Raw genomic sequence first — 27,762 nt, forward strand, 5'->3', positions numbered from 1 at the left:
AACAAAAGGTTTTCAAGGTCATTTGGATTTCATGGCCCTCTCTCAGCTCCCCTTTCTACACTGGAAGCATTATCCCATGACATTTCAACGATCATAGCAAAGAATTCTCACTGTTTGGTTTCTCTAAATGTCTGTGACTACGATGACCCATTGGCACGAAGCCTCCCCTCCTCAAATTCCCTCTCCCAAAGTTGCTGTAGTCTGTGGGGAGAACAGAGGCTAGGGCCGTGGTCTGCACGTCCGTCTGTATCTGCAGGAAGTGAAAGTCGGCTGCATGCGTCTGCAGCCCCCTCAGCGCCCCCCATCAGGGTGCAGACTCGTGGTGCAGGGTGTTTACGACTGACTGGTTTTCCCCCCTTGGCCGCCTCGCTTCGTTGCCAGAAGACCAGGGTGTTAGGCCCAGACAGACAGCCAGGCCCCGTCAGGGAGAGCTTCTGGTTTCGAAAGGCTACTTCCCTTGCCGCTGTTCTCGGCATTCTGTGTCCAGAGCAACTTCTGTTGGCGCTTCAGACTCTCTTAACCCTCAGTGGCCCTTCTCTTTCCGCCAGCACATCCCCAGGCCCTCAAGCCATCATGGGGTCACAGACATGAGTCATGGTCAAGGACGCTCACCTTTCCTTCTGTGGATGGGCTGAAAGGTTTTTCCTCCACTCCTGGAGAGAGTGTATGTAAACTGGTACCATTGCCAAGCATAGGTAGATAGGGTATATCAGAAGCTTTAGATGTTTTCACCTCTGGAAATTCTATCCCAAGGAGGCTAGCGGGAGGCATGTTTGGGAATTAGAGGAGTAGAAATTAGTTGAGCAGCTTGGGTTCATTATTACCCACCCCAGAATAGGTTGTTTTTGACAAACCCTCTGAAGGATATGGGGGCTTCCCTGGTAGCTCAGCTGGTAGAGAATCTGCCTGTAATGTAGGAGACCCCAGTTTTATTCCTGGGACGGAAGGTCCTGGAGAAGGGAATGGCTACTCACTCCAATATTCTTGCCTAGAGAATCCAATGGACAGAGGAGCCTGGTGGGCTACAATCCATGGGGCCACAAAGAGTTGGACACAGCTGAGTGACTAAGCACACAGCTTCGGGATACGTGTATATGTAACGAATATCTATATGTAGGATAAAGACCACAAATGTTGCTGTGCAGGGTAGCAGTTGTGGGTAATTTTTCATTAACTGGATTTTTTTTCTGAATTTCTCAATTTCCTATAAATGTCTTAATTCCCAGGAAGAAGTTAATAATGTACGAGTGATAAATTAATACTCGTTAAAGCAGGAGGCATTGTCACTCAGTGATGGGACATTAAAGTTGCACTGGGGGCAGGGACTCCTTAGGGCCTCCCAGCAACACCAGTGTCCATGCTTCATGGGGTCCGTAGTTAAAAGGAAATTTTTTTGAAAATTGGATGATTGCTTTCCAATGTTATGTTGGTTTCTGCTGTTTAATCATGCAAACCACTCATAACTATAGATACAGATAGAGATATACTGGAGTGGGTAGCCATTTCCTTCTCCAGAGGATGTTCGCGACCCAGGGATCGAACCTGGGTCTCCTGCATTGAGAATACAGGCAGATTGTTTTCTGTCTGAGCCAACAGGGAAGCCCAGATAGAGGTCTATATATATTCCTTCCCTCGTGAGCCTCCCTCCCGCACATTCCACCCCTCTAGGTCATCACAGAGCACCGGGCTGCTCTGCCAGGGCAGTACAGCAATTTCCCACCAGCTGTCTATCACGCACGGCAAGTATGTGCATGTCAGTGTCACTCTCAACTCGTCCCACCCTCTCCTCCCCCCACCATGTCCGTGAGATCCTTCTCTATGTCTGGGTCTCAGGAAACTTCTCTTTTCAAATTTAGAAGGAAAAATAACTCCCTTCTTATCTAGACTTAAGAATGGGTCAAAGATTTTAAATCCTAAAGCAATAGAATGAATCACAGAGGAAAAGGCAGATTGGCTGCATAAAAAGCAAATTATATATTCAATACTTGGCATAAAAAATGAAGGCCATGGAAAGTGGGAAATGTGTTTTCAACCAACACAATATGGGGTAACATGTTTTAATGTGCTTAATCTCAGTCCCAGCTGCCACCTCTGTCTGGACAGGGATGGTTCCACCTCCCTGGTGGGGCATGTCCAATTTTATTAATAAGTCCAAGAGGGTTTTGATGTGCAGGTAGCAACAGTCTTCGTCCCATCCTCTGGAATTTTGTCCACCACCTACTGGTTTAACACAGACATAGAAGTGGAAGGGGTTTGTTACGAGATGCTAGTCAGAGAACACTTGATTGAAGTTTCTGAAAGAGAAAAGTAGAAAGAGAAATTACTCTGGATATAAAGATCTTTGGGGGTCAGGTAGCTGCCCAGTTTGATAGCTGGGTTGCAACGTTGAGGAAGCTGAGTTGAGAGAAGCTGGTGGGCTCTGTGAGATTCAGTGTAGTTTCATGTTACTGCATGGAAATGAAAATGAGAAAGCTGATTTTCAGAGCCTGAGTTCATGAATGGAGGGTGGCGAGTGCTGGGGGGAAGAACCCAGCTCCCTGAGTGGAGAGCAGTGCTTGGAGCTGGGGTCAGACCAGATGTTAATCCATTGAAGCAGTCAGCTCAGGAGATTGAAAAGCGAGTGGACAGATTACCAAAACCACTAGGTGCTGAGGGTTTTTTTTTTTTAATGGAGCCTTCCTCATGGTGATCTGAAAGACTCAATATTTTTGGAAAATATGACATGATGGGTTTGGAGCAGCCCTGGGGAGAAATGATTCAGACAAAGGCCTGCAGACAGTTTCGGGTGTAGGAAAAGCTTTGGGTTGAAAGAGGCCAGGGGGGGTCATCTGTGTCTGAAAGGGGAAGAGCAAGTAGCTGGTCTGGTGTCGAGTGCTGTGTGTGAGAGCTTTAAACACCAAGTACCATCCCAAATTCACGGCCGGCTAGTCTGGGGGGTACAGACAGATCACAGTGTGAAGGGGTCACACACAGTGTCCTGGGGGCCCTTAGGTGCTGCAGCAGCTGAGGGTGGGGCGGGGAGCAGGGCAGCCTTCACCTTCTTTACAGCCCTGCTGTCTTCTCATTACTCATTTCTAAACCACCCCTCCCCACCATGGTTCCATTCATCTTGGCATTCACTGAGGAAATACTTATTTTTATAGTGAGAGATTTTTAAAGGGCCTGCAGAAAAATTGGAGTAGAGCCAGTAACCAAGCGGCCTAGCCAGGAAAGGTTGCTTAGTGCCCCGTGGGTCAAGAAGTCAATCTTCAGGGTTTTAGCAACAAAATCCCAGCTCAGGGGCTCTAGTGATGAGGCCTGAGAGCTGGGAAGTTGCCCCATAGATAACAGGAAGTTGCTGCAGATTCATTTCTGTGCCAAGATGCTATTTGGATTCTAAAAGGTAAGACAAAGCACTTCCTGGTCAACACGCTGCCATCCTCAACTGCAGTTTCCCAAAGTGATAAGCCAGTTCTTACAGCCTGGCCAGCTTCTACGAGGGCAGTAGATTAAAATGTCCCCAAAGACTGAAAGGTAGATATCCGCATGTAGGCCCTGAGCACCTGATTTCTTACCCCTCTTACAGGGCGACCAGCCATTTGAACAGCCTTGTAACTGGTTCCTCTACCCCTAACCCTACCCGCCTCTTCCCTTTTTTGCTTCCAGAGTGACATTTCTCAGAATAGAGTCTGTCAAGGTCTCTGGGGGAGACACAAATGGTTCCCCTCTTGCCTCCCGCTCTTCAGCCCCCCTGTATGAGAGCCCCTTTGACTCACCCCTGCCTCCCTCCCACCCACCCCACCTGGCTCCTGTCTCCTCTCACAGCCCATGAATCACTCATGTCAGCTCCAGCTTGAAAATAACATCCATATTCCAGCTACTTCTCACACCGCCACTGTAACCCTGGTAAATCATGCCCCCTTCCTCTCTGAAACGAACTGACCTGTATTATGTTTTCCCAAGAAACAGAACTAACGAGACGTGTTCATATATGTATATAGTGAGAGGTTTATCAACAATGGGCTCACATGATTGCAGAGGCCAAAATCCCCATATCTCCAGTCAGCTGACTGGAGACCCAGTGTTTCAGTTTTGAGTCCAAAGGCAGCAAAACAGTGCTCAAAGTCAGGCAAGAAGTTCGGTCTTACTCAGCCTTTCTATTCTAGTCTGATCTTCAACTGATTGGATGAGGCCCACCCACACTGGGGAGAGCAATCTGCTCTCCTCAGTCCACCGATTGAAATGTGCACCTCACCCGGAAACACCTGCACAGACACACCCAGGATAACACCTGACCAAATATCTAGGTACGCTGTGACCCAGTCAAGCTGACACACAAAAATTAACCATCATGCCTTCCTCACCAAGCTTCCTGTTGTCCCCCACTTTAGTCTGTTCTTGGCACCGCAGCCAGAGTAACCTTTTAAGATATTAAGGCAGGGTTGGGTAAACAAAAGCCCACAGGCCATATCCTGCCTGTTGGAAGTTTCTGTATAATCCACAAACTAAGAAGTGGTTGTTGTATTTTTTTTTTTTTTGCATTTTTAAATGGCTGTAAGAAAACAGCAAACACATAGAAAAGAACAGTGACAAGTAAAAATTGTATCAAATTCAAGTTTTAGTGTCCCTAAATTTTATTAGAACATGACCACACCCATTTGAGCAGTATCTGTGGCTGTTTTCACTAGACATCCTCAGAGTTGAGTAGGTACTAGGAGACCCAGTGGCCACAAAGCCTGAAATTTGCAGTCTGGCCCTTTTAGAAAAAGTAGCCTGACTCCTGTTTGTAGGCTCCAAACCTTCCACGGCTTTTCATCCCACTCAGAATAAAAGGCTGGAAGATCCTCAAGGCTGGCCCTTGGCTTCCTGACCTCCTCTCTCCTAATGTTCTGTTTGTCAGAGGCCTCCTACCTCTGAGTTTCCACCTGTGCTATTCTCTCAGGACCACCCATCCTTCCCCCACCCCCAGTATTTGCAGAGCTCCTAACACCACCAGCTCTATCAACTGTTTAAGTTTCTGTCTCTCCCAAATGGACTGAGGACAGGACCAGTACTTGACGCTGGTATCGCTAGAATCTGGCATATGCTGTTAATAAACATTTGTTGAATGAGTGAATTGAAAATACAGACATTACGGAGATGAAGGTGCCTAGTGGAATATCTGGGCAACAGTACTTTGCTTCCAGAATATGACCTTCTGCTGACCACAGTCCACCCCAGGCTGGACCAAAGAACCCGCCACCTTCAGTGGCAGCAAGTCCTTTACAAAGGAGGTGGATTTGGGGTTCGGGGAGCAAGCAGGTGGGGCAGAGGTGCAGTGATGGAGAAAGCGCCCTGGTTCCCTTCTGCTCCCTGAGTCCATGCCTGAGATCCAGCTTTCCGAAACACTCTAGGAATCCTACTGCTGCCTAAGCCAGTTTGAGGTGAGTTTGTCTGCAACCAAGACTGCTTCTTCATACGGCTCTGTCTCCCCCATTAGAGCCCCTTGAGTTCTGAAGTCCAGAGTTCATCTTTGTACCTTTAGTGCCAAGGAGGGCCCAGGGCTTGGGGTGGCTTGTTGGAGGCATTGATTTCTTCAACTGCTATGTTCCTTGGAAAAATCACTGAGTCTGGAGCACCTTTTTAAGATTTGATTGCTGTCTGGCCTTCCAGTCTGGGACCAGCCCCTGTGCCAGCCACTGTCCACCCTAAGCTGATCCAGTGAGCCCTAGAGAGTCCCTCTTCACTCTGAAGGACTGGCTTACTCTGTAGGCTTCCATCGAAAGCAGCCAGCTCCTGGGGCTGCCCGGAGGTGGAGCCAGAGTCAGGCTGAAGGTCAACTCCCCGAAGTTCTGCTGTCATTGAGAAGGGGAATTGTTGCAGGGCCCAGGGGTCAGCTCTTGTCTAGCACTCGGTAGTGAATTGTCCTAGGAGACACAGGTGCTGATGAAGAGACTTTATTGGGAAGGGGTTCCAGCTCCCCGGGTGGAGAGCAGCAGGGTAAGGGAACCCGGGAGAACGGCTCTGCTAGGTAGCTGACAAGTCTCAGGATTTATGGTGATGGGGTTAGTCTCTGGGTTGTCTCTGGCCAATCATTGTGACTCAGGGTCCTTCTTGGTGGCAGAAGGACCACCGAGATGTGGTCCTTCTTGGTGTGGACCTAGAGGCCAAGGTGAATTCCAGCAAGAATGCTGGGAGGTTCAAAGGAAATATGGACTGGCGTCTCCTTTCTCCTCTTCACCCTTCCCGAATTCTCACTGGTGGTGGCTTGGTAGTTCTGTGTTCATTATCAGAACCTCCTGTTGTAAGATAACTCATGCAAGTGGTTACTATCAGGCCAGGCCAGGGTGGGCAGTTTTCATCAGTGTTTCCCCTAACAATGATGTCCTGGCTCTGGTGGGCCTTAAATTGGCCATTTTCCCCTTCAGACATTCAAATCAGCAAATGGCATTCTGTGAACCCTCCTTTGTGTCCACGAGGGTGTTGGGGAAAGGGGAAGGGAAGGGCAGGCATTTGGGTGTAGTCCCCTCTGCCTCTCCAGGGCAGGACCTTTTATTACATTATCTCTGTTCTCTATTTTAGGAGACCTTTGTTTTCACTTGAACCAAGGGTCCCATGGCAGGTAAATTTGAAAACTGCTGCGTCTCCAGCTGTGCCACGCTCAGTCACTCAGCCGTGTCTGACTCTGCAGCCCCGTGGACTATAGCCTGCCAAGCTCCTCTGTCCATGGAATTCTCCAGGCAAGAATACTGGAGTGGGTTGCCATTTCCTATTCCAGGGGATCTTCCCGACCCAGGGATTGAACCTACATCTCTTAATGTCTCCTGCATTGGCACGCGGGTTCTTTACCACTAGTGCCACCTGGGAAGCCAGACTCTTTGTCTGAGAGGAAGCCAGAGGCTTTGCTATCTGGCCTACCTGGGCTCCGATCCCCTGGGCCCTTCTCTGGGCCCCAGTTTCCTCAGTGGCACAATGGCTACTTAGGAAGGCAGGCATGATTCTATGAGACGCCACCCCCATTTTCCTGCAGTTTCCTCCATTTTTAGGGAAATGGACATAGGGTCACGCAGGAAGTGGACATCTTCTGGGGGAGGAGCCCCAGCGAGTTCCCAGCAAATTGCGAAGATGATCAGATCTCAGCTACTCCTGGCCCTTCAGATACAGTCCCTGCTTCTCCACATATTTCCAGAATTCCACAAGTTTTGTCTGTTTTTCTTTTCTCATTTTCCTCAATAAGTGACCAGCTTACGTCTGGTAAATACCAGGTTGAGGCTAAATTCTGCTGACTTTGGCCACCTAATGCTTCCTCTCTGTCTCTGTGGTATTGTTTCGTAAGAACGGTGTTCCACACCCTAGTCCCCACCCAGAAAAAACTAAGGGACCAAATGCAACCATACGATACTCCTTGCCACAAGCAGAGCCGTACAGGTGGCGGTGAGGCTGCTGGGACGGGGCACCCAGCGTGTGACTGCGGCCATCACCACGTGGTAGCTGCAGCACCCTCACCCATCACCAGGGGCAACGTGACCACATTTAGCCCCCAGATGAGTATTTAGGAATGTCCCAGGGTAAGAAGGTTTGGATAGCAAATCCTTAGTTGTTCAGCTGGGGACCCAAGGAGCCACACCATTCACTTTAAGACAAGGCTGCTCCAAGCATTAGTTAATGTTCAGGGACACATTTTCCCCAGAAGACCCCTAAATGGGCCTTGGTTCCCAGTCTAGCTCACCCCTGCACTCTGACAGAGGAAATTAACACTCAGTGGCTTTCCTGGTTGCAATTCCCACCCCACACCCCCGCCGCTCACGTCTTGGTGAGGAGTGATGGGAAGTCCTGCATACCCTCTGCCCACCTCGGTGGCCCTGCCTGCTGTCACTGTCAGGCCTTGACGGAGTCTTTCCATTGCTTGGCACTAAGCATTCAAGTCTCTGTTTTGCAGATGAGCCAGCCTCAGAAAGCTCACGTGAATTCCTTAACGCCACACAGCAAATGTGAAGCAAAGATCCGGTTCTCCTGATCCTTAGGCCTGTGTTTTCTACCAGGCCACGTTTAGTGCCCCTGCCTTAGGCTTTTGGCCTGACCACTAACCTGAAGGCCCCAAGACAACAAGGACAAGTATGTTCCCTGCTTGTGGCTCATCCCAGTGCCTGGCGCTTGTCAGGGCTCAATAAATGTGTCCAGTACTGAGAGAGCCAGAAGCATAGACTTAAGTGGACCAATGTTTCATTCTGCCCACAGGTGGGGACCAGGTGGGGCCCTTCTCCAATCTGGCTCCCCTTATAGCCAGTGACTTCTATTTTTCTAGATCAGGAATCAGCAAACTGCAGCCTGTGTGACGAATCTGGCCCTGCATCTGTTTTTGTAAATAAAGTTTTATTGACACACAGCCATGCTCATTTGTTTGTATATGGACCATAGCTGTTGGACAGATCCACAAAGCTGAAAAGCTTTGCTTTCTGGAATTTTACAGAAAAAGCTCCCTGATCCTATTCTAGGGAATGAATTGTTCTCTGAGAGTTTAGTCTGTGATGTGAGCAGGTCCCTAAATCCTCTCCAGAGAATCTTCCGTGGAGATCTTCCATAGTCAGGCTGAGGAACATTTCGAGAATGTCATTGGCCCCATTGCTGCAGCCAGGGGGACATTGGGGAACCTGACAAACACGGTTGGGGGGTGCGAGGAACTGACCCCCAAAACCCCATAAGGATACAAACAGTCAAAAACTGCATGCAGCTTGTCTAGCCATCCTGAAATACAGGGTGTCTGTAAAGTCCTTGTACCATTTAGCGCCTATTTCCTGATAATAAAGCTGACACATACATCATTATATACGCTTTTCTATTTAAAAATACAGAAAAAGAAAATATTCAGAAAGAAAGGGCCACTGTTAGGCTTACAGGGCGCTGTAAGCTTCTTTTTCAGTCCATCCACTAAGCGACCACATCCAGTTGAAAGTATGCTGTTTGTACACTTCTTACACCCCGTCCTTTTCACCTAACAAGGTACAAGTGCTTTTACACACATTTAGCATAAATGTGTCAGACTCTTTGTGACACCATGGACTGTAGCCTACCAGGCTCCTCCCTCCATGGGGTTCTCCAGGCAAGAGTACTGGAGTGGGTTGCCATTTCCTTCTCCAGGGGGTCTTCCTGACCAAGGGATTGAACCCGGGTCTCCTGCATTGCAGGCAGACGCTGAGCCACCGTAACTTCAACCCCTGCATTTTTATCCCATCAAAGGACAGGTTTCCATACTGTGGGACTTGTGTGTTTCTTACCGATATTTCTCTTAGGTGAAATGTCATTGCTTCGATCTCTGAAGACATTTGGAGTACTTTTCTGGGTTCCATCTGTAGAAGTGGAAACCCACTCACTTTGCATGCTTGCATCTTACTGGTGTTTAGGTGCTGCAAGGTATGCTTCTATGGTTTTCGCACAGACGCCGAGAACCAGCATGCTGTTATTACTGTTTGCTCCTCTACCAGGCAGACCTAGCAGCACGAGTCTTGCCTTGACGTAGCTTACCTGCTGCTGAGTTACTACCGTCCTCCTTACATAGAGCACTTGCTGGGTGTAGAGAAGATTCACCAGCACTCTAATACTCAGCCAGCATGAACACAAGCCAGGGGTGTAGACTGGGGGCTTTTTTCGGGCTGCCTGGACTCTGCCACTGACTCTGTGTGACCTTGAACAAGGCACAGCTTTGCTTTGAGCCTCAGCATCCTAACCTCCAAAGGCTGCTGTGAGCCTACAAGCAGATAGATGCACAGAGTCCGGTGCTTAGCAGAAGCCAAGGTAATGTTAAACTTCTGTATTTTAAGGCTTTGCAGGAGAGGAAACTGAGGCTCCAGAGAAGTGACTTGCCTGGGTCACTCAGCTTGTAAAAGGCCAGTTGCCAGGCCCCTGGTCTTGTGAGTGGTCCCCTCTGGGTCACTGCTCCTGGATGGTTTTTCAAAGCTTACAGGGGCATAAGGGCCCAGGGCCAGCCTGTGGAAGAATTAACTTTTCTTTCAGCTGTGCCAGAATCTTCTGAGAAGCAGCTTGAAGCTGCACAGGGGCCAGGGAGGAAAGGAGCTGTCTGGGGGACGTGGGGCCCTGCCTCTGCTTGCTCTGGACCCCCTGGCCAGTACTCCCACCCCAATTCCGCAGGTGGGGCCAACAGCCTCCGGCACCCCATTCACAGTTAAACAAATGACCAGGTCCCCTGGCCCTGTGGCTTGAGAGGGCTGCTCCCTGCTCTAGGATGATCAACTTATCCCGGTTTAGCCTGGGACTGACCCAGTTTTAACACTAAAAGTCCCACATCCCAGGAGCTCCTTCAGTTCCAGCAGGCCTGCCTCGCTGATCACCCTCTGTGTAGACTGTCGTCCCTGAGCCAGACTCTCACGGGGTCTTTCCTGCTGCAAAGTCAGGGCTGCTCCCCTCTCCACCCCTGCAGGTGGGCGATTGCCCCATTGTTCGTTCCCATCAGAGCCTTCTTCCTGTCTCTCTGACTTGGCCATTAGCATCCGCCCCTAGTTCTTGGACAAACTTCCATCTTTGGAGGGCTTCCTGTTTTATGGATCAAGCACTGGGACCTGGATGGGGGAAGGCACCCTAGAGTCACACAGGTCTTGGACTCCTGGGCAGCGCTGTTCCCTTGACCTCTGCGTCTTGACGACCTCGTCATTGACTTCATACCTGTGGGCCAGGTGATGGGCTCTGGTTCGGGATGACCTGGGGTTTGAAGTGGACATCTGGGGCTGAGCCTAGCAGAGGGACTGCCCCGCCTCCAACGGGCTTGTGAACCCCGGCCGGAAGAGATGTATTAATATCTGGAATGCTTATGATCGGGGCATGTCCTTCCTCCCCTGGGTGAGGCGTTCAGAGTTTCTCAGCCCCTGCCTGTGAGGGCTGGCTGTTCCCACACCTGCTGGGGAGGAGCAAGAATCTCTGAGTGTCTCCGTTCTTCTTTGGGGGCTTCAGGTTCCCTGCCTGTACAGACTGAGTGTGTTTGGGTCCCCTTCTGGCTGTAGCTTCCCAAAGTGATCGAGATTCTGTCATGTGAACACCCACTGGGGCTCTGATTTTCAGTTTAAGACAAACCAGAATGTGGTCCTCTCTGTGCATGTGTCCTGAGCCCCACCTTGTATTAATATAAAGGCACTGGGCAGACCCTGGAAGGCAGCCCTCCCTGTTCCTTGCCCTCCTTGAGAGTCTGCATTCTCAGGCCTCCCAGCCTGGGCTCCCAGCTCTGTGCTCTCCTTGGGATGTTGCCTTCTCCCTGGGCTACTTGTCCTCTCAGTGGCCACTTCTCCTTGGAAGAGTCTCATGTCAACTCCCTCCCCTGCCCAAGGTAGGTTTGAGGCCCCTCCCTGGCTCATCCAGGGGTGGCATGACCACACCACTCTGTCCTAATGATCTGTTTACTTGTTTACTTGCTGGCTTTCTCATCAGATGAACAGCCTCAAGAAGGCCAGAGCCCAAAATTACTTGCCTTAGGGTCTCAGAGCAAAGATGGTGGGGTGTCAGAATTGGCTAAAGAACCAAAACAGGAAAGGGAAAACAGACAGAACCTGCCCTCATGGATTTGCAGTCTGTCTCCCCAGAGAGGTTCTTGATTACAGCTAAAAGGACCACTTGGGCGCCTTCGAGAGATTCTTGGATCTCCAAAGAATGGTTACATTTGATTTGCAAAGCTCAGGAAGATCTGTGATTTGAATCTCCCCCACCCCCAATTCTTGTCTTGGCCAAGAATCGAGAACCATACTCCTTTGCATCTGGTCAATCCCTCCCTTGCAGGGCGGGGTGCCTTCGCATCCCCACCCTCCATCCCCGTGGTAATACTGTGGCCCTTCTCAACTTGAGCCTCCTCCCAGCTACTCCCCCACAAGTTCCCATGTGGTTCGAGGTGCTTTCACGGTTACAGGAACCTGAGAGTGACCTCAGGCTCCGAGGGGCCCTGTCTCCCACTCCCCACCAGGCTTGATCAACGTCTCCTAAGCTGTCACAAACAAGGGGGTGTGGGCTGTCATGTGGCTTTGAGTAACCACACTCTCGCTTCCGTCTTTTACACACGGCCATTGGGGGTTGGCGCAATCCAAGGCCACGGCAGGGGTGCCACAGCTGTGCTCGGCAGCACAGGCTGGGTCCTTGTCGCTAAAGCAGAGGAACCACTTCTCCTGGGCCCACGAGGTGGCTGTCCCATGGTCTGCTGAGCACGGTAAGTGCCAGCTTGCAAAACCACGGGGAGTGGCTGGGTGGTAGAGTCCCCAGGGGCCAGCAGGCCTGCCTGACAGACAAGGGCAGGGCGGGGGCCAGCCCCGGGCAGGGCCTGAGCTGCAGCCGCTGGAAAGGGCATCCCAGCACTCTGGGCACTCGGGATTGAGGTGTGCGTAGAGTTCATAGCTTAATTCTGCTGTCTCTTCTGGGTCCTACCCCCCTCAACTTTCATCTGTCCCTTCCCACGAGTTTTGCCAGCAACTGCTGGCTTGGGGGTTACTGTGAATTTTTTTTTTTAATGGAGAAATCAGGAATGTTTCCCTAAAAATCATCCTACCCCTTCATGGGTGGGAAACCAAGGCCCAGAGAAGAGATTTGCTCAGGCTGTGGATCCATTTAAAATAGCATTTTTCAGACCTGTGTTCTTCACATTTTTATAGGACTGAGGAAGGGATGCGTGTGCACAGCAAATTATTAAAATATTAGAATTAAGAAACTACTGCTAGCAAAAGAGAAAGTCAGAATAATGATGAGAATATTCCTGTTTTGTGTCTGGAGTGCTTTAGGGGCATATAAGGGCATGGTGGGGGGCTGGTGGCTCAAGCAGTGTCCCCCTATACACAAACATACACAGAGACAAGGAAAGGATCGGGGCCGGTAGGCTTTGGTTGCCTGGAAATCTTTTTTTCTCAGAATGTGGCTCCCCTTGCCTCAGGCAGGCCACACCCTGCATGGTAGACGTCTTCCTCACTGGGCTTGGCCGGCAGACTCGGGAGACTGAAACTGAATGGGCTGGGCTGCAAGGTGAGCACCGCCTGGGAACCTCGGCCTTCAGAGAGGTCAGGGAGTCATCTGAGAACTCTGTGCCCCCTTTCAACAGATGAAGAAACCAAGGCTTAGAGGGGTGAAGCAGCTGCCCTTGGCGGCACGGCTGGGAGGTGGCTAGGCTTGCACTTGTGGTGGCCCCATCTGGGGCCCACAGAGATCCCAGGTTTTGGTCTCGGTCTCCTTTTGCTGAGCTGGAGCAGGCAGAGGGTGGGGGTGGACTCCGGCTAGAAGGAAATAGGATTGTTACCGGTTGCGCTGCTCACTGCAGGACAGGACAGTCCATCGAGAGACAAGGTGTTGGTATAAGGAAGAGCAACTTTATCCGGAAAGCCAGTTGGCTGAGAAGATGGCCCTCTAGTGTCCCAAAGAACCATCCTACCTGAGTTAGGATCCAGGCTTCTTTTATACTAAAAGGGGAGCGGTAGGGTGGCTGGTTGATGCAAACTTCTTGGAGTTGGAATCCTTTGTTCTTGCAGCTATGCACAGTGGTTCTGGTCACGGTGTTCCTATAAACCTCTATCAAGACAATTGTCATTTTTTGTTCGGCAACTTTTTCATCTCTATATGAATGGAAAACTGTTATACCTTTAAAAGTCAAGTCTGGGAGGCAGAGCCTTGAGAAACAGTATGTGTATTTCTGGCTATAGGTGACACTTTTTTTTTTTTTTTTCTTTACAAAAGTGCAGAGCCAGAAGGCCTAACCAGAGGCAACCGAATACAAAGGTTAGAGCTAAAGGAATAGGTCTAACGTGGAGTCAGGTCTGCTCTCCCCTGTTACAGTTCCCTACTGTCCGTGTCCATTCCACAGTGTTGGCGGCGGTGGGGGTGGGGAGGGTGGGGGAGGGGTGGGGGTTGGGGGAGGGGTGGGGGTTGGGGGAGGGGAGGGTCAAGTTGAGAAAGGCCACAGTACTACCATAGGGATGGAGGGTGGGGATGAGAAGGCACCCGGCCCTGGAAGGGAGGGATTGGCCCTGGCTACTTCCTGCTGAACAAGAGCAAGGAAGGGGTGATGGTGGAATGGAATGTATCACCTTGAAACTGGAAGTGTTCCCAAGTCCTAGGCCGAGCATGAGCCGTTTGCATCGTGAGGACACTGCCCCGCCTTTTTACAGTTCTGCCACACTTAGACAAGCGGACTTCCCAGGTGGCTCAGCCTGCCAGTGCAGAACCTGAAGGAGACGTGGGTTTGATTTCTGAGTTGGGAAGATCCCTTGGAGGAGGAAATGGCAACCTACTCCAATTCTCTCACCTGGAGAATCCCATGGACAGAGGAACCTGGCAGGTTACAGTCCATAGCGGCACAAACAGTTGGACACCACTGAGTGAGCCTGTATGCACACTTAGACAAGCACTTGAACACACACATGTGTGTGTATATATGTATAATTCCACTTTACCTATATATAAACTCTAGCACTTGAGGGCACCGAGGCTGCTCTGCCATGTGCTATCTTTGTATATTTCCCCTGTTGGCCACACTTGGACAGAGCTTGATTAAAGCATTTCCTTTCCAGCAAGTACCAGTGAAATGAGAGAGTGAAGTCCTCATTACTTATATGGTAGGAGGCTGACTTGAAACAGCAACTTAAGATCTAATGGATTGCAAGGCCGAGTCTGTGGACCTATTGGCTACAGGCTTTCCTGGTCAGGAGAATACCAGGAATCCAATATTTCAAAAGGGCTTAATTTAAGCTTGCTTCTGGGAACCACTCTAATCCATTGCAAGGCAACTGGCAAGGCCTTATCCCTCGGTACATGAGTAGTTTCCAGTCAATGTGATACTGGGCTTACATTTGTAGATAGAAGCAAGCGCTCTGTCACTGATGTTAAGCAATACAGATTGGGGGATAATTTGCCTTTCTTGGGACGCCATTGGCCCATACTTCTGGTCTTACCTTTCTGTAGACCTCAGGAAGATCATCTAAGTTTTGTCCATTTTTCTGAGTTTTCTAGGAGAGTCCCCTGTAGGTTTCAAAGCAGGTTTTGGTGGGACTCTGATATCTAGCGGTCCTGTCGGAAAACGTCACTTGAGCATTTAGTTTACAGAGGTGATCTTGGCCTAGGATGAGGATAAGGAATTCAGGCATGTACAAGAAACTATATTTTAATATCAGATTTCCTAGTTGGCCTTCCAGTGGTTGTGAAAATGATCATCTCTGTACTTCCCCTGACACCCCAGTGACTCAGGTAGACTGGGAGGTTCTCTGTGCTAACTGAGGGTTTCAGTTCAGTTCAGTTGCTCAGTCATGTCCAGCTCTTTGTGATCCCATGGACTGCAGCACGCCAGGCCTCCCTGTCCATCACCAGCTCCCAGAGTTTACTCAAACTCATGTCCATTGAGTCGGTGATGCCATTCCACCATCATCCTCTCTCGTCCCCTTCTCCTCCGGCCCTCAATCTTGCCCAGCATCAGGGTCTTTTCAACAACTAAACTGAGGGTTTACTATGGAGTTTGTTTCCCCCGTGTCTACAGAAAATCAACCAGTTTGCTACTCATCGTCAGTTTTACCCGGGGCTCCGGTGGGGATATCTGAATTGAGGAGCCTCAGGCCTCCTCATTCATCACCTGAACATTCTTCCCTCTCTACCGTCCGTCTGATAGGCCCCACTCCTATCCTTTCCTATCCACTTCTGCTGTTGCTGCTGCTGCTAAGTCACTTCAGTCGTGTCCACTTCTAGCCCTCCTTTAAAAACTTTTTTTTACTGAAGTATAGTTGGTTTACAACATTGTGTTGTTTTCAAGTATATAATACAGTGATTCAATTATGCATATATTTGTCTATATCCTTTTCCAGATTCTTTTCCGTGTATAGGTTATTACAAAATACTCAGTATAGCTCTCTGTACTATACAGCAGGTTCTTGTTGTTGATTTTATATATAGCAGTATATATAAATGTTAATTGCATATTCTTATTCCTTCCCAACCCCCTTTCCCTTTAGTAACCATAGATTTGTTTTCTATATCTGTAGGTCTATTTCTGTTTTATAAAAAGTTTATTTTGTATCTTTTATTTTGAGATTCCACAAATAAATGATATATTTTTCTTTCTCTATATAGCTTACTTCACTTAGTAGGATAATCTCTAGGTCCATGCATATTGTTACAACTGGCATTATTTTGTTCTTTTTTAATGGCTGAGTAGTATTCCATTGTGTATGTGTGTATGCAATACACATGTACACACCACGTCTTTTTTTTAAGTAATTTATTTTTTATTGAAGAATAATTGCTTTACAGAACTTTGCTGTTTCTGTCAAACCTCAACCTGAATCAGCCATAGGTATACATATATCCCCTCCCTTTTGAAACTTACTCCCATCTCCCTCCTCATCCCACCCCTCTAGGTTGATACAGAGGCCCTGTTTGAGTTTCCTGAGCCAGACAGCAAATTCCTGTTGGCTATCCATTTTGCATATGGTAGTGTAAGTTTCCATGTTACTCTTTCCATACATCCCACCCTCTCCTCCCCTCTCCCCATGTTCCTAAGTCTGTTCTCTGTGTCTGTTTCTCCACTGCTGCCCTGTAAATAAATTCTTCAGTACCATTTTTCTAGATTCTGTATATATGTCTTGCTGCTGCTGCTGCTGCTACTGCTAAGTCGCTTCAGTCGTGTCCGACTCTGTGCGACCCCATAGACGGCAGCCCACCTGGCTCTCCCGTCCCTGGGATTCTCCAGGCAAGAATACTGGAGTGGGTTGCCATTTCCTTCTCCGATGCATGAAAGTGAAAAGTGAAAGTGAAGTAGTGTCCAACTCCTAGCGATCCCGTGGACTGCAGCCTACTGCAGGCTCCTCCATCCATGGGACCTTCCTGGGAAGAGTACTGGAGTGGGTTGCCATCGCCTTCTCCGGTTTATATGTCTTAGAATATGGTATTTATCTTTCTCTTTCTGACTCACTTCACTCTGTATAATAGGTTCTAGGTTCATCCACCTCATTAGAACTGACTCAAATGCATTCCTTTTTATGTGTGTCTGTATATATATATACACGTGTGCACACCACATCTTTATCCATTCATTTGTCAGTGAACATTTAGCTTGCTCCCATGTCTTTAGCCCTCTTTTTCTTTAATTTCAGGCGTTCTCCTCCCCAGTGTCCTTTCTCTTTATAATAAGTCCATTGTTTCGGACGTAGTGCTGGCTTACCTTTCTGAGAGCCTCCCGTCTTCCAGGAGTCCAACACAGCCGTTAGGAAAAGAGCATCTCACCGTGGTCCTCTTCTGTCTGTGTTGGCTCTCACTGTTGAACACCTCAAAAGCAACGTCTACCGACTGAGCGTTCATTCTAAAGGCATCGTCTAATTTTTACAACTTTCTCCTGGTATCTGGGGCACGTCGCCCCATAAAGTTTCCCTTTTCCTTCGTTTCTAGTGATTTTGGGGCCCTCGGGATTTGCATCTTTATAGAGTCTGATAAATTCTTCCACCAGATTTAGAGAGGCCTTCGTTTGATTTGTGCTGAATTTCTTGAACTTTTTCAAACTCTTGTTTTGGGACCCCTTTTTGAAGCCCTGCCGAGATGCACTTACGGGTAGTGCTCTAATAAGGGCTTTGGGAATCCCTGGGGGCTCCGTGGTCAGGACTCAGTGTTTCACTTCTGTGGCTCCGGGTTTGATCTCTGGTCGGGAATTAAGGTCCGCATGCTGTGCGGCATGGCCAGAAACAAGCAAAAATGGACATTGCTCCCCGGCTAAGGCTCCCAGTCTGGTTCAGCTGTGGGTGCTGCCAAGCGGGCTTTGGGTGCACCATTCGGGTCCATCAGGTGGAGCTGGTATGCTTCTTTCCTGGCCTGATCAGTGACCTTTCTCCTTTCATCGCCTATGAAGATCATATTGAAAAGACTGTGTATGTCTGTTCAAGTAGTTAATGGGTAGCAAAACAATTCTGTCCTTTGGAAAGAATCCTCCCTATAAAGAGGGTTGTCCAGTTAAATAAATCCAAGGTTGAGAAGGGTCTGTGCATCCATAGAAACCCAGCCAGCTGGCCTTTTTCATTTATGCCCTCTATGGGGTAATTGCCCTGCTCTGGGAGTGCTCCCGGTCCAAACTGGGTGCCGTGTTGGGTCTTGGAAAGTGACACCAGACCAGGTTCCAGTGCCCAGAAAGATAACTGATCCCTTTAAGGAGAGGGAACCAGTCCAACCACTTCCCGAGCCCCAGTGTTGGGAAGTGGGGCTGGAGCAAGAAGAATGGGGGGCAGTGGGAGTGGATATGTTGGCATAGTGGCTGCAGCGGCTGGGACAGCCAGCTCCGCCAGAGGAGCACTTCAGCTCGGGGGCAGCGTGGCTTCCGTCTCCTTCCTTTCCTTTTCTTCCTGTCACACAGGTTTCCCCTTGGGCTTCTTATCAAGCCTTTGAAAAGCCTGTATAAGGCAACAACTGTAGGACTTTTCTCATCCTGATACAATTGTTTGCACAGAGGGGATTTTATCATTCTTCCCCACTTCTTCACAGAATGGCTCTAATTTCACGATTGTATTGTAATTTAGAGAGCCATTCAAAGGCCAGTGTTTCTCAGATCCTAATAGGTACAGTGGCCCCACACCATTACAGTACAATGTCCTCTTCCTCTTAGTCATGGGTTCATAGCTGTAATCCAGAGAAGGCAATGGCACCCCACTCCAGTACTCTTGCCTGGAAAATCCCATGGACGGAGGAGCCTGGTAGGCTGCAGTCCACGGGGTCACTAAGAGTCGGACACGACAGAGCGACTTCACTTTCACTTTTCACTTTCATGCATTGGAGAAGGAAATGGCAAGCCACTCCAGTGCTCTTGCCTGGAGAATCGCAGGGATGGGGGAGCCTGGTGGGCTGCCGTCTGTGGGGTCGCACAGAGTCGGACACGACTGATGCAACTTAGCAGCAGCAGCAGCGTAGCTGTAATCAGACCACTCACTTACCCAAAATGCACCCCCAGAAGACTCTTTTTGGAGATATTTGAAACATCCCCCATCTTTTAAAGGCAGACAAGGTGGAGTCAGGCTTGTTCTTCTGTTACAGGATGGCTGGTGTGTGTGTGTGTTTGTGTGTTGGTCCATCTGTCTGTCTAAAGATAGCCTCTGAAAATTGTCAGTTCTTAAGCTAAAACCAAGTGTAGGTCTCAGTGAATTCATTTGTGGAAGGACCTCACCTCCTCTGTTACCAGACCAGCAAATCTGGGTACGACAGTTGAGACTTGAGGGTTTTTTTTTTTTGCATTTTTTTTGTCCACACTGGAGGGGCCTGTGGGATCTTAGTTCCCCAACCAGGATTGAACCCACGCTGCTTGCACTGTTTTGGAGTCTTCACCACTAAAACCACTGGGGAAGTTCCCAGAGCTGGGTGTTTTGGAGGATGAGAGGAAGGCAAAAACCAAACCTTAGATGTCACCATGGTTTGTGTCCCTGTAAAGGTCCACATAACATTCACCAGGTATGAAAAAAATGAAAATATTAGTCACTCAGTCGTGTCAGACTCTTTGTGACCCCATGGATTGTAGCCAGCCAAGCTCCTCTGTCCGTGGAATTCTCCAGGGGATCCTCCTGACCCAGGGAAGGAACTGGGGTCTCCTGCATTGCAGGCAGATCCTTTACTGCCTGAGCCACCAGGGAAGCCCGGCTGCCCCCTCCGGTATTCTCACCTGGATAATCCCATGGACAGAGGAGCCTAGTGGACTGCAGTCCGTGGGGCCGCAGAGTCGGACACAGCTGAAGCAACTGAGCACACGTGCGTAATGTCTTAATAGCACTAGGGTAACTGATAAGAAAAGGTTGGGAAGCGCAGGATGGCACATGTGAGGCCAAAAGCCTGCAGAATGCACGTCCTGTGCAGCTGCAAGCCTGTTCCCAGGTCTCACTTTGGTGTCCACTCCTGCAGCACGCCTTTGATGAGCCCCCAGGATGCCAGGCCTGTGGGGACTGGGCATCCACTGGAGACTTGCGGTCTGAAGGAGGTGGCCGGCCATGCTGCCTGCGCTCCGAGGGACCAATACCACAGCACCTACCAAGCACCTGTCTGTCTGCTAAGCCCTGGGCATGTAGCATGAGTCATAAGAGTCTCTGGTTCCTATTTAGCATTTATGGACTGATGGGAATGAATGTTTTGAAAGTAAATAAGCATTTTTTAAAAAAGGTTTAAACACCCACACTAATCATGCCTGGGCAATCTGGGAGGGCTTCTTGGAGGAAGCAGCATTTATTCTGGCTCCAGAGAATGTCCAGGCCTGGTTCACAGGTGGTACGGAGCTGTGACTATGAGGTGGGCTCTGGAGCAAGACCACCCAGGTTCAAATTCCTGCTCCTTCTCTTACTGGCCATGTGGTTCTAAGCACCAGGTGAGCCTCAGTTTCCCCACATTTCACATGGGGTTAATATGAGGAGGCTGTGGGGCCTGAGTGAGCTAATAATTCATGCATAGCTCTTAGAACAGTGCTCCGGGCATTGTCTACACTAGGTACATGTGATTCACAAACCGCAGGAGACTGACGCTGTGTAGGGTACCCAGGCTTCAGGGGCTTCTGGCCCTGGCTCTTTCTGACTGACAAGGTCAGAAGTGTGTCACAGCTATCCCAGGCTTGCAGATTTTTCAGGGATATGACCTTCCGTGCAGAATGATGATGACAGCAGCTGGCCTCTAGTGAGTCCTATCAGGTACTAAATATTCAGCCTGGACCAGCTCACTTCAACCCGTAACAACCCCACAAAGCATAGGCGCTACTGGAATCTTGTATTCCAGATAAGGAACTCATGGCTCAGAGAGGTGGGTTCAGTTGCCCAAGGTCACACAGCTTGTATGTGACAGAGGTGGGACTGGATCTGGTTTGATACTGGATTTGATCCTGAGCAGGGCCAGGGCCTGCCTGTTACCAAAACTGCGGTCCGCTGTCTCGTGTGCAGTCAAGCCAGTCTACTGACACCATGTTGTTAGGGAGGAAAAGTCAGTGTTTACTGCAGGGTAACAGACAAGGAGTCTAGGACAGCTAGGGCTCAAAAAGCCGGAACTCCCCTACGAGCCTTTGCAAAGCACGTTTATTTTTTTAAAGATCTTTTTTGGTGTGCACCATGTTTAGTCTTTATTGAATTAGTTACAATGCATGCTTCTGTTTCTATTTTTTAATTTTTTGGGCTGCAAGGCATGTGGGATCTAAGCTCTCCAAGGATCGAACCCACAGCCTCTGCTTTGAAAGGAGAAGTCTTAACCACTGGACCACCAGGGAAGTCCTGCAAAGCATTTTTCAAGGCCAGATGAGGGAAGGAGGAGAGTTGCACAGTTCTGATTGGTTTATGGTTAGGTAACAGGGCAGCATCACAGAGGTTAACAACATCAAGCCTCAGGTGCCAGGTCTGGGGGCTATGTGTTCATCCGCCTGGTGGGAGAAGGGCTAGCCTCTGTAAAACAACTCAGGAAATGTGCATCAGGTACTGTTATCTAGGTATTTCAGGGAAGAGCTAAAGCAGAGAATCTCCGGGGGGGAGGAGGGGTGCGGTGTATGTCCTAAGAAGGCCCCACAGGGTCCTCCTTGATCACATGTCCAGTCCAGCAGGACTCAGACCTGAGCTGGGATATCAGGGTGTGTGTGTGGGGGGTGACACCTGGGTCTCCACTGGATCCCCTCTCTTGAGGCTGCTCAACCCACACCCTGAAATGTTCCATCCTTCAGATCCTCAGATTTCAAGCTTTTGAATGCTGGTATTCAGGATTCCAGCTGGGAGGTCCCAAACTTCTTGAGTCCCATGAGCGTCTTTCCTGAGTGGTCCAGGGCAGCTGTGCAGAGCGTGAGGATGGGGTGGGGGTGCCCCCCGGCAGCTCGCTAGTCTGCACTGCCTGAGTGCGGCTCAGGCAGAAGTACCCCAGTTTAGGGTGGAAGGAAACGGGCAGTGTCTGACCGCCTCCGTCGGGCAAGCGACAACACAAATAGGATGTGGCATCTCTCTGCCCCTCTCTCTGTGCCCCACCCACCCCTCTCCGGTGACTATTTTCCTGCCATCAGAGGAGAGAAGAGGCAAAAGGTGGGGGCTGAAGGAAATGGCTTCACCGCCCTCAGCCTTGCCTTATCTGTGTAACAGGAACCAGAGCGGCCAGCGCTGGGGGCATAGACGAACGGGCCCCCAGATGATGAGGTAGTGAAACGATCCGTCCACAGTGGGGGTTTATACCACGTTGCTTCGTTAGGGTACACGTGTCCAGGCAGGGATGAAAGTCATTATTCTACCTGCCACAGATGGTGCTTGCACTCTGCTCCTCTCCTTGTTACCCGCGAGGCTCTTTGGAGTCACAGAGCCCTGGGAACCGTGTGGGTTTCAGTCATATGGGTGAGGCCTGCCCAGCTGCAGCCTGGCTCCAGGCTGCTGTGTCCCCGGTAACCTTTCCCTTGAAGCCAACAGTATGGTAGGTCCCAGGGTCCTGGATTGCCTGAGACTGATGGGGACGAGGGATGGTCAGTGCTAACACTGGGAACACTTGGGATGAGCTGGTTGGCTTAGGCCCAGGCAGGGAGATACTGGCTTTTCCCAGTGCTCCCTGTTGCATCCCGAACAGGCAGGGAAGTCTCTGCTCTCACACAGATCTTGGCAGCTTCCGTAACTTAGGGAGGTAGGGAGGTCGCCACCTCCGTACCCTTCCTGAGTCAAAAGGCCCTCCCCCACCTCTGTCCGTAGCCCCCTGCTGGATGCCAGCATCAGGGGACCTCCCTGCAGCATCTCGTTCGGTTCTCATCTTTGAGACAATACTACCCATCTTACAGATGAGGAAACTGAGGCTCAGACTTGGTAAAACGATCTGCTTAGGTTATACAGCAGCTCAGTGGTCTCTCTTCCACCCCAGGCTGCCTCCGTGTGAAGGGATGGGTGCAGGGGGAGAGCCCACCTTGGGAACCACAACCTGGCCCCTTCCATGGCACCCTCCCAACCTCCCTGACTCACCCAGGTCCCTCCCTGACCCAGGTGCCAGTGGGTTGGGTCTTCTGCTTTTGCTTCTCCCTTTCTGCTTCCAGGAAGTAGCTGAGAGCTCTGCCTTCCAGGAACCGAGCACTGCCCAAGTGGGGATAGTGGGGGTAGTGCCCAAGCTCATAGTTACGAAATATGTCCTAAACATGGCTTCTTCTTAAAGTCCCCTGCCATCAGGAAAGTGGGGCCAAGGTTAGGCCATATACTCTTTCCCAAGGTGCAAAGAATGTCTGCCTCCCAAAGGCAAATGCAGAGGCAAAGACTGTGTGTGTGCGCACGTGTATGACACACTTATTAAGCATGAGCTGCAAGCTGGCATTTTTGAATTCATTATCTCATTGCATTCTCCCCAAAACCCAATGAGATGGGTGGCGTTTGTTGTTCCCATTTTACAGATGATGAAACTGAGGCTCAGAAAGGCAAAGATCTGAGTCAAGGTGATTTCACTTGTAAGGGACAGAGCTGAGACTTGAACATCCTTTTGTTGGACCTCAAAATCTGTGCTCTCAACCTTGTGCCCTGCACAGTACCCAGTGCAGAGAGCACCAAACTTTCTGGGTGTTACGGCCTTCAAGGTCCTCCTGATTCCTTCTTTGCCCTCCCTCTCCTAACTGGGTCCCCAGTGGCAGGCACAAACCCACCAAGCTAAGCTGTGTTCCAAGCCTTTGCTCCTTCTGCCCTCTCAGCTAGGTCTCTCCACAAAGCCTTCCTGAGTTCTCGCTAGCTTTAAATCTTGTCTCCGCGACTTGGCAGCTGTTTGGGCAAGTCGCTCTACTTCTCTGAGCTTCATCCCTCCTCAGTAAAATGAGGATATCTGTCAGAGCCAGATGTGTCTGGTGCAAATATCATTGTTTAGTTTAAGAAATTATTTTAAAGTAAGATCAGACTGGTATTTTAGGAACCATTGTAATTTTAACTAACATGGGAGAGGCTGAATTGAGTCTAGAAGCAGAGGGTCTGTGAGTGAGTTACAGACATTCAACAAACGATGAACAACTGCTCGCTGCTCTGAATTACATGAAGTACAAGGAAAGCACAATGAGAAAATGCTTTGAAAAAATAGATATATGTATCGACAGATGTATACTGGAATCACCTTGTTGTACACCTGAAACTAACCCGACATTGTAAAATCAATTACACTCCAACTGAAAAAAAAAAAAAAAAACAAGGAAAAGTTTTGGAAATTATCCAGGCTCTGCTCCACTCTAGGATGAGCTGGTTGGCTTAGTCCCAGGAAGGGAGATATTGGCTTTTCCCAGTGCTCCCTGTTGCATCCCGAACAGGCAGGGAGGTCTCTGCTCTCACACAGGTCTTTGCAGCTTCCCTGACGTGGGGAGGTAGGGAGGTCGCCACCTCCGTACCCTCCTGAGTCAGAGGCACCCCTCATCTCCTCTGCTCCTCCGTCCGTAGCCCCCTGCTGGATGCCAGCATCAGGGGACCTTCCTGCAGCATTTCATTCAGTTCTCATCTTTGAGACAATACTGCCCATCTTACAGATAAGGAAACTGAGGCTCAGACTTGGTAAAGCAATCTGCTCAGTTTACACAGCAGCTCAGTGTTCCCTCCTCTGCCCTGGGCTGCCTCTGTGTGATGGGGTGGGTTGGGGGGAAAGTCCATCTTGGGGACCACAACCTGGCCCCTTCCATAGTACCTTAGATTGCATATTGCTAAAGGGTACTATGTCAGGGAATCGAGGAATCTCACCCCAAAACACAGGTGTTGGTCACCACAGGATTCTCAGCTGCAAGATTTTGAATCCCACAAATAGCAGCCACTGCCAGGGGCAGAATAAAGGGAGAGAGAGAAACCCAGGAGGCATGAGTGTTCACAAGGCCAGGAAGAAAGACCAATCAGACGGCCAAAGAGAGAGGCACTGCCCTTTCTGGCTCCCTGGTTCGGAGGGAGGCTGAGGGGTGACACGAAGACAGACAGTCACTTTTGCTACCCACAGGCAAACGAGATGACTGTCAGCTCCCTGAGGACAGGCTGTTCACAACAGATTTGAGTTTTTCTCCTGGCCCCAGATAGAGCAGTTGATGGCTCTGAGCCCTTGAGGACTTACAGGATAGATTTACCGAAAGAACCAAAGTAGCTGCTATTTGCAGAAGCTGGAGATGGGAGCAAAACGCTAAGAGCTTTGTAGGTATCACCTCATTTTATCCTCACGGTAGTCTACAGGTAGGTGCTGTCATCCCCATCATGTGAGCGAGGACCTACCCAAAGGGAACTGGATCAAGCCAACACATTGAGAAAGGATGGGAAGACTGAGAGTCTGAGGGCCAGGCCAGGGTTGTGTGGGATGGGAGCCAAGATAAGGGGAACTGGAACAGAGGGGTGCAGAGAGAGGAGTCAGCGTCACACTCCAAGAGGCCTCAGAGGGCCAAGCGAGCATCTTTATCCTGTAGTCCCGCGGTCACCAAACTCTTGCCCCATCGATGGACACGATAGGTACATTGCTATATTACAAATTGTATACAGGTACCGCTGTGCTCATGAGACACTGTAAACGTGTACAGAAATAGAAGTTAAGTGACGTAGAAGTTCCTGTAAGTAGAAGAGCTAACGGTATCTTTCCACGCCTCAGTAGACTGTCTTGTCCACACTGCACGGGGTCTTTGCTGCCGCACGTGGACTTTCTCTAGTTTTGACGAACGGGATGGGGGGCTGCCCTCCAGTCGTGATGTGCAGGCTTCCCGTTGCGGCGGCTTCTTCCGTCACAGAGCACAGGCTCTCCGGCTCGCAGGCTTCCGCAGACGTGGAGTGTGGGCTCCGTAGCGGTTGCTCAGGGGCTCTGGAGCACAGGTTCAGTAGACGTGGTGCGCAGGCTTAGTTGCCCAGTGGCGACATGGAATCTTCCCAGACCAGGGATTGAACCTGTGTCTCCTGCACTGGCGGGTGAATTCTTAACCACTGGACCACCAGGGAGGTCTGAGGCAAATATTAATACATTTGTGTGCACTGGGTCAAGGGAGTTGAAGAGCGCCCCCAGGTGGATTCACTGATGCTGGTAAGTAGTAATAGCTGCTATTTGTGGAGGGGCATCTGTGCACCAGGCGTGTGCTGGGGGGTGAGGATGTCCCAGACCAGATGTGTTACCAGCTGTGGCTGTTCAGGGTCACAGTCAAGGGCGCTTGGTGGGCCCAGGGGTGTAGCTCTCCTGACGTCCCGTTGTCCATGTCCCCCTCCAGGTGCCATGCTTCTGCAACTCCTGCTGCTTCTGGCCCTGCTGGGCCCTCGCAGCAGCCTCCAGCTGGCGGAGACCAGCAAGAATGAAACCGTGACGGCCCCAGGCCCCCTATACCCAGGTGATGATGGGGGACTCCCAGAAGACGATGAATCAGACTATGACTATGTAGTACAAACAGACCCTCCGGAGATGCTTGACGATAGCACCGAGGTCCCCAACTTTCTGCCTATGGTGGCAACGCTGGGGCAGAGAGAGTCTGCAGGGCCTACGACACCTAAATTATTCATTCTAGAGATGTCCACAAGGGACTCTGCTGTCCTGAATGCCACAGGGGCAACCACTGAGAGACTGAGCCCAGAACTGGTCACACTGGTCTCTCTGACCAGAGAACTGGTCACTGAAATCCCTCCCAAAATGAAGGATCTGTCCACAGAGCTGGCTGCAGCCACAGAAGCCCTGTCCACAGAACCCGCGCCCACAGAGGCCCCGTCCACAGAACCCAGGCTTACAGAGGCCCCGTCCACGGAACCCAGGCTTACAGAGGCCCTGTCCACAGAACCCGTGCCCACAGAGGCCCTGTCCACAGAACCTGTGCCCACAGAGGCCCTGTCCACAGAACCCGTGCCCACAGAGGCCCCGTCCACAGAACCCACACCCACAGAGGCCCTGTCCACGGAACCCAGGCTTACAGAGGCCCTGTCCACAGAACCCATGCCCACAGAGTCCCTGTCCACAGAACCCAAAATCATAGAGACTCTGCCCACGGAACCAGCCACCACAGAAGCCCCTTTCAGGGAGCCCACTACCATACCAGCCCTGCCCACAGATCCAACCACTGTGGAGGCCCTGCCCACGAGACCTGCTACCACCAGGGGCCTAACCACAGCCCTTCCCGTGGCCTCTGATACTCCCAAGGGCACCACTGTGGCAGCTGGCGACTGGTCTGATGACTTCACTGGGAGCTCTGTGGCCCCGATCCCCGTGGAGGGCCTGCCGGACCCGGGCCCCGTGAAGCAGTGTCTGCTGGCCATCCTCATCCTGGCCCTGGTGGCCACCATCTTCCTCGTGTGCACCGTGGTGCTGGCCATCCGCCTCTCCCGCAAGAACCACCTGTACCCCGTGCGCGATTACTCCCCCAGCGAGATGGTCTGCATCTCGTCTCTGCTGCCCGAGGGGGGCGAGGGGCCCGCTCCCACGCCCAACGGGGACCTGCCCAAGGCCAAGGACCAGGGCCGGAAGGCAGGGCCGGGGGAGGACCGTGAAGGGGATGACCTCACCCTGCGCAGCTTCCTCCCTTAGCTGCCGAGCTGCTGAGCCGGGGCCCATGCCGAGGCTCTAAGCTGCGGGTCGGACTGCCTTGGATCCCCCGGGAGACGGGAATCTTCAGGGCGGGGACCCGGGCCGCCACACACAGGACTGAGAGCAGCCAGGCTCCAGGCACCGAAGCAGGCCTGGCAAACAGAACCTCCAGTAGAGGCTGCAGGCGACCCCCCAGCTCCCTGCCCAGCCCCCGTGTGTCCTGGGCTCCCTCTAATGCCTCCGTTCCCCGGCCGCTGGAGTCTCATGCTCACGCACCCAGGGGGGCTCAGAGTTTGTCCCTGCCGCCATGCCCGCGACCCTTTCCTTCTACGGCCACGGCACAGGAAGGCGGCACTCGGCACTGGA

At 50.8% G+C, this 27,762-nt stretch overlaps 1 protein-coding gene across 1 annotated transcript; it reads left to right on the forward strand.

The window, feature by feature from the left end:
* The first annotated feature begins 12,098 nt into the window (after positions 1 to 12,098).
* Positions 12,099 to 27,708, forward strand: SELPLG (selectin P ligand). The gene is made up of 2 exons (XM_068990062.1): positions 12,099 to 12,157; positions 26,099 to 27,708. Exon 2 carries the CDS (start codon positions 26,104 to 26,106, stop codon positions 27,394 to 27,396), a length of 1,293 nt encoding a protein of 430 aa, XP_068846163.1. The 5' UTR covers positions 12,099 to 12,157; positions 26,099 to 26,103; the 3' UTR covers positions 27,397 to 27,708.
* The last annotated feature ends 54 nt before the right edge of the window (positions 27,709 to 27,762 follow it).

This window comes from Capricornis sumatraensis, chromosome 17 (assembly GCF_032405125.1).
Source record: "Capricornis sumatraensis isolate serow.1 chromosome 17, serow.2, whole genome shotgun sequence".
NCBI lineage: Eukaryota > Metazoa > Chordata > Mammalia > Artiodactyla > Bovidae > Capricornis > Capricornis sumatraensis.

Excerpts from the sequence above, each read along its gene's own strand:
- SELPLG (XM_068990062.1), top strand. The coding sequence starts at position 26,104 with ATGCTTCTGCAACTCCTGCTGCTTCTGGCCCTGCTGGGCCCTCGCAGC.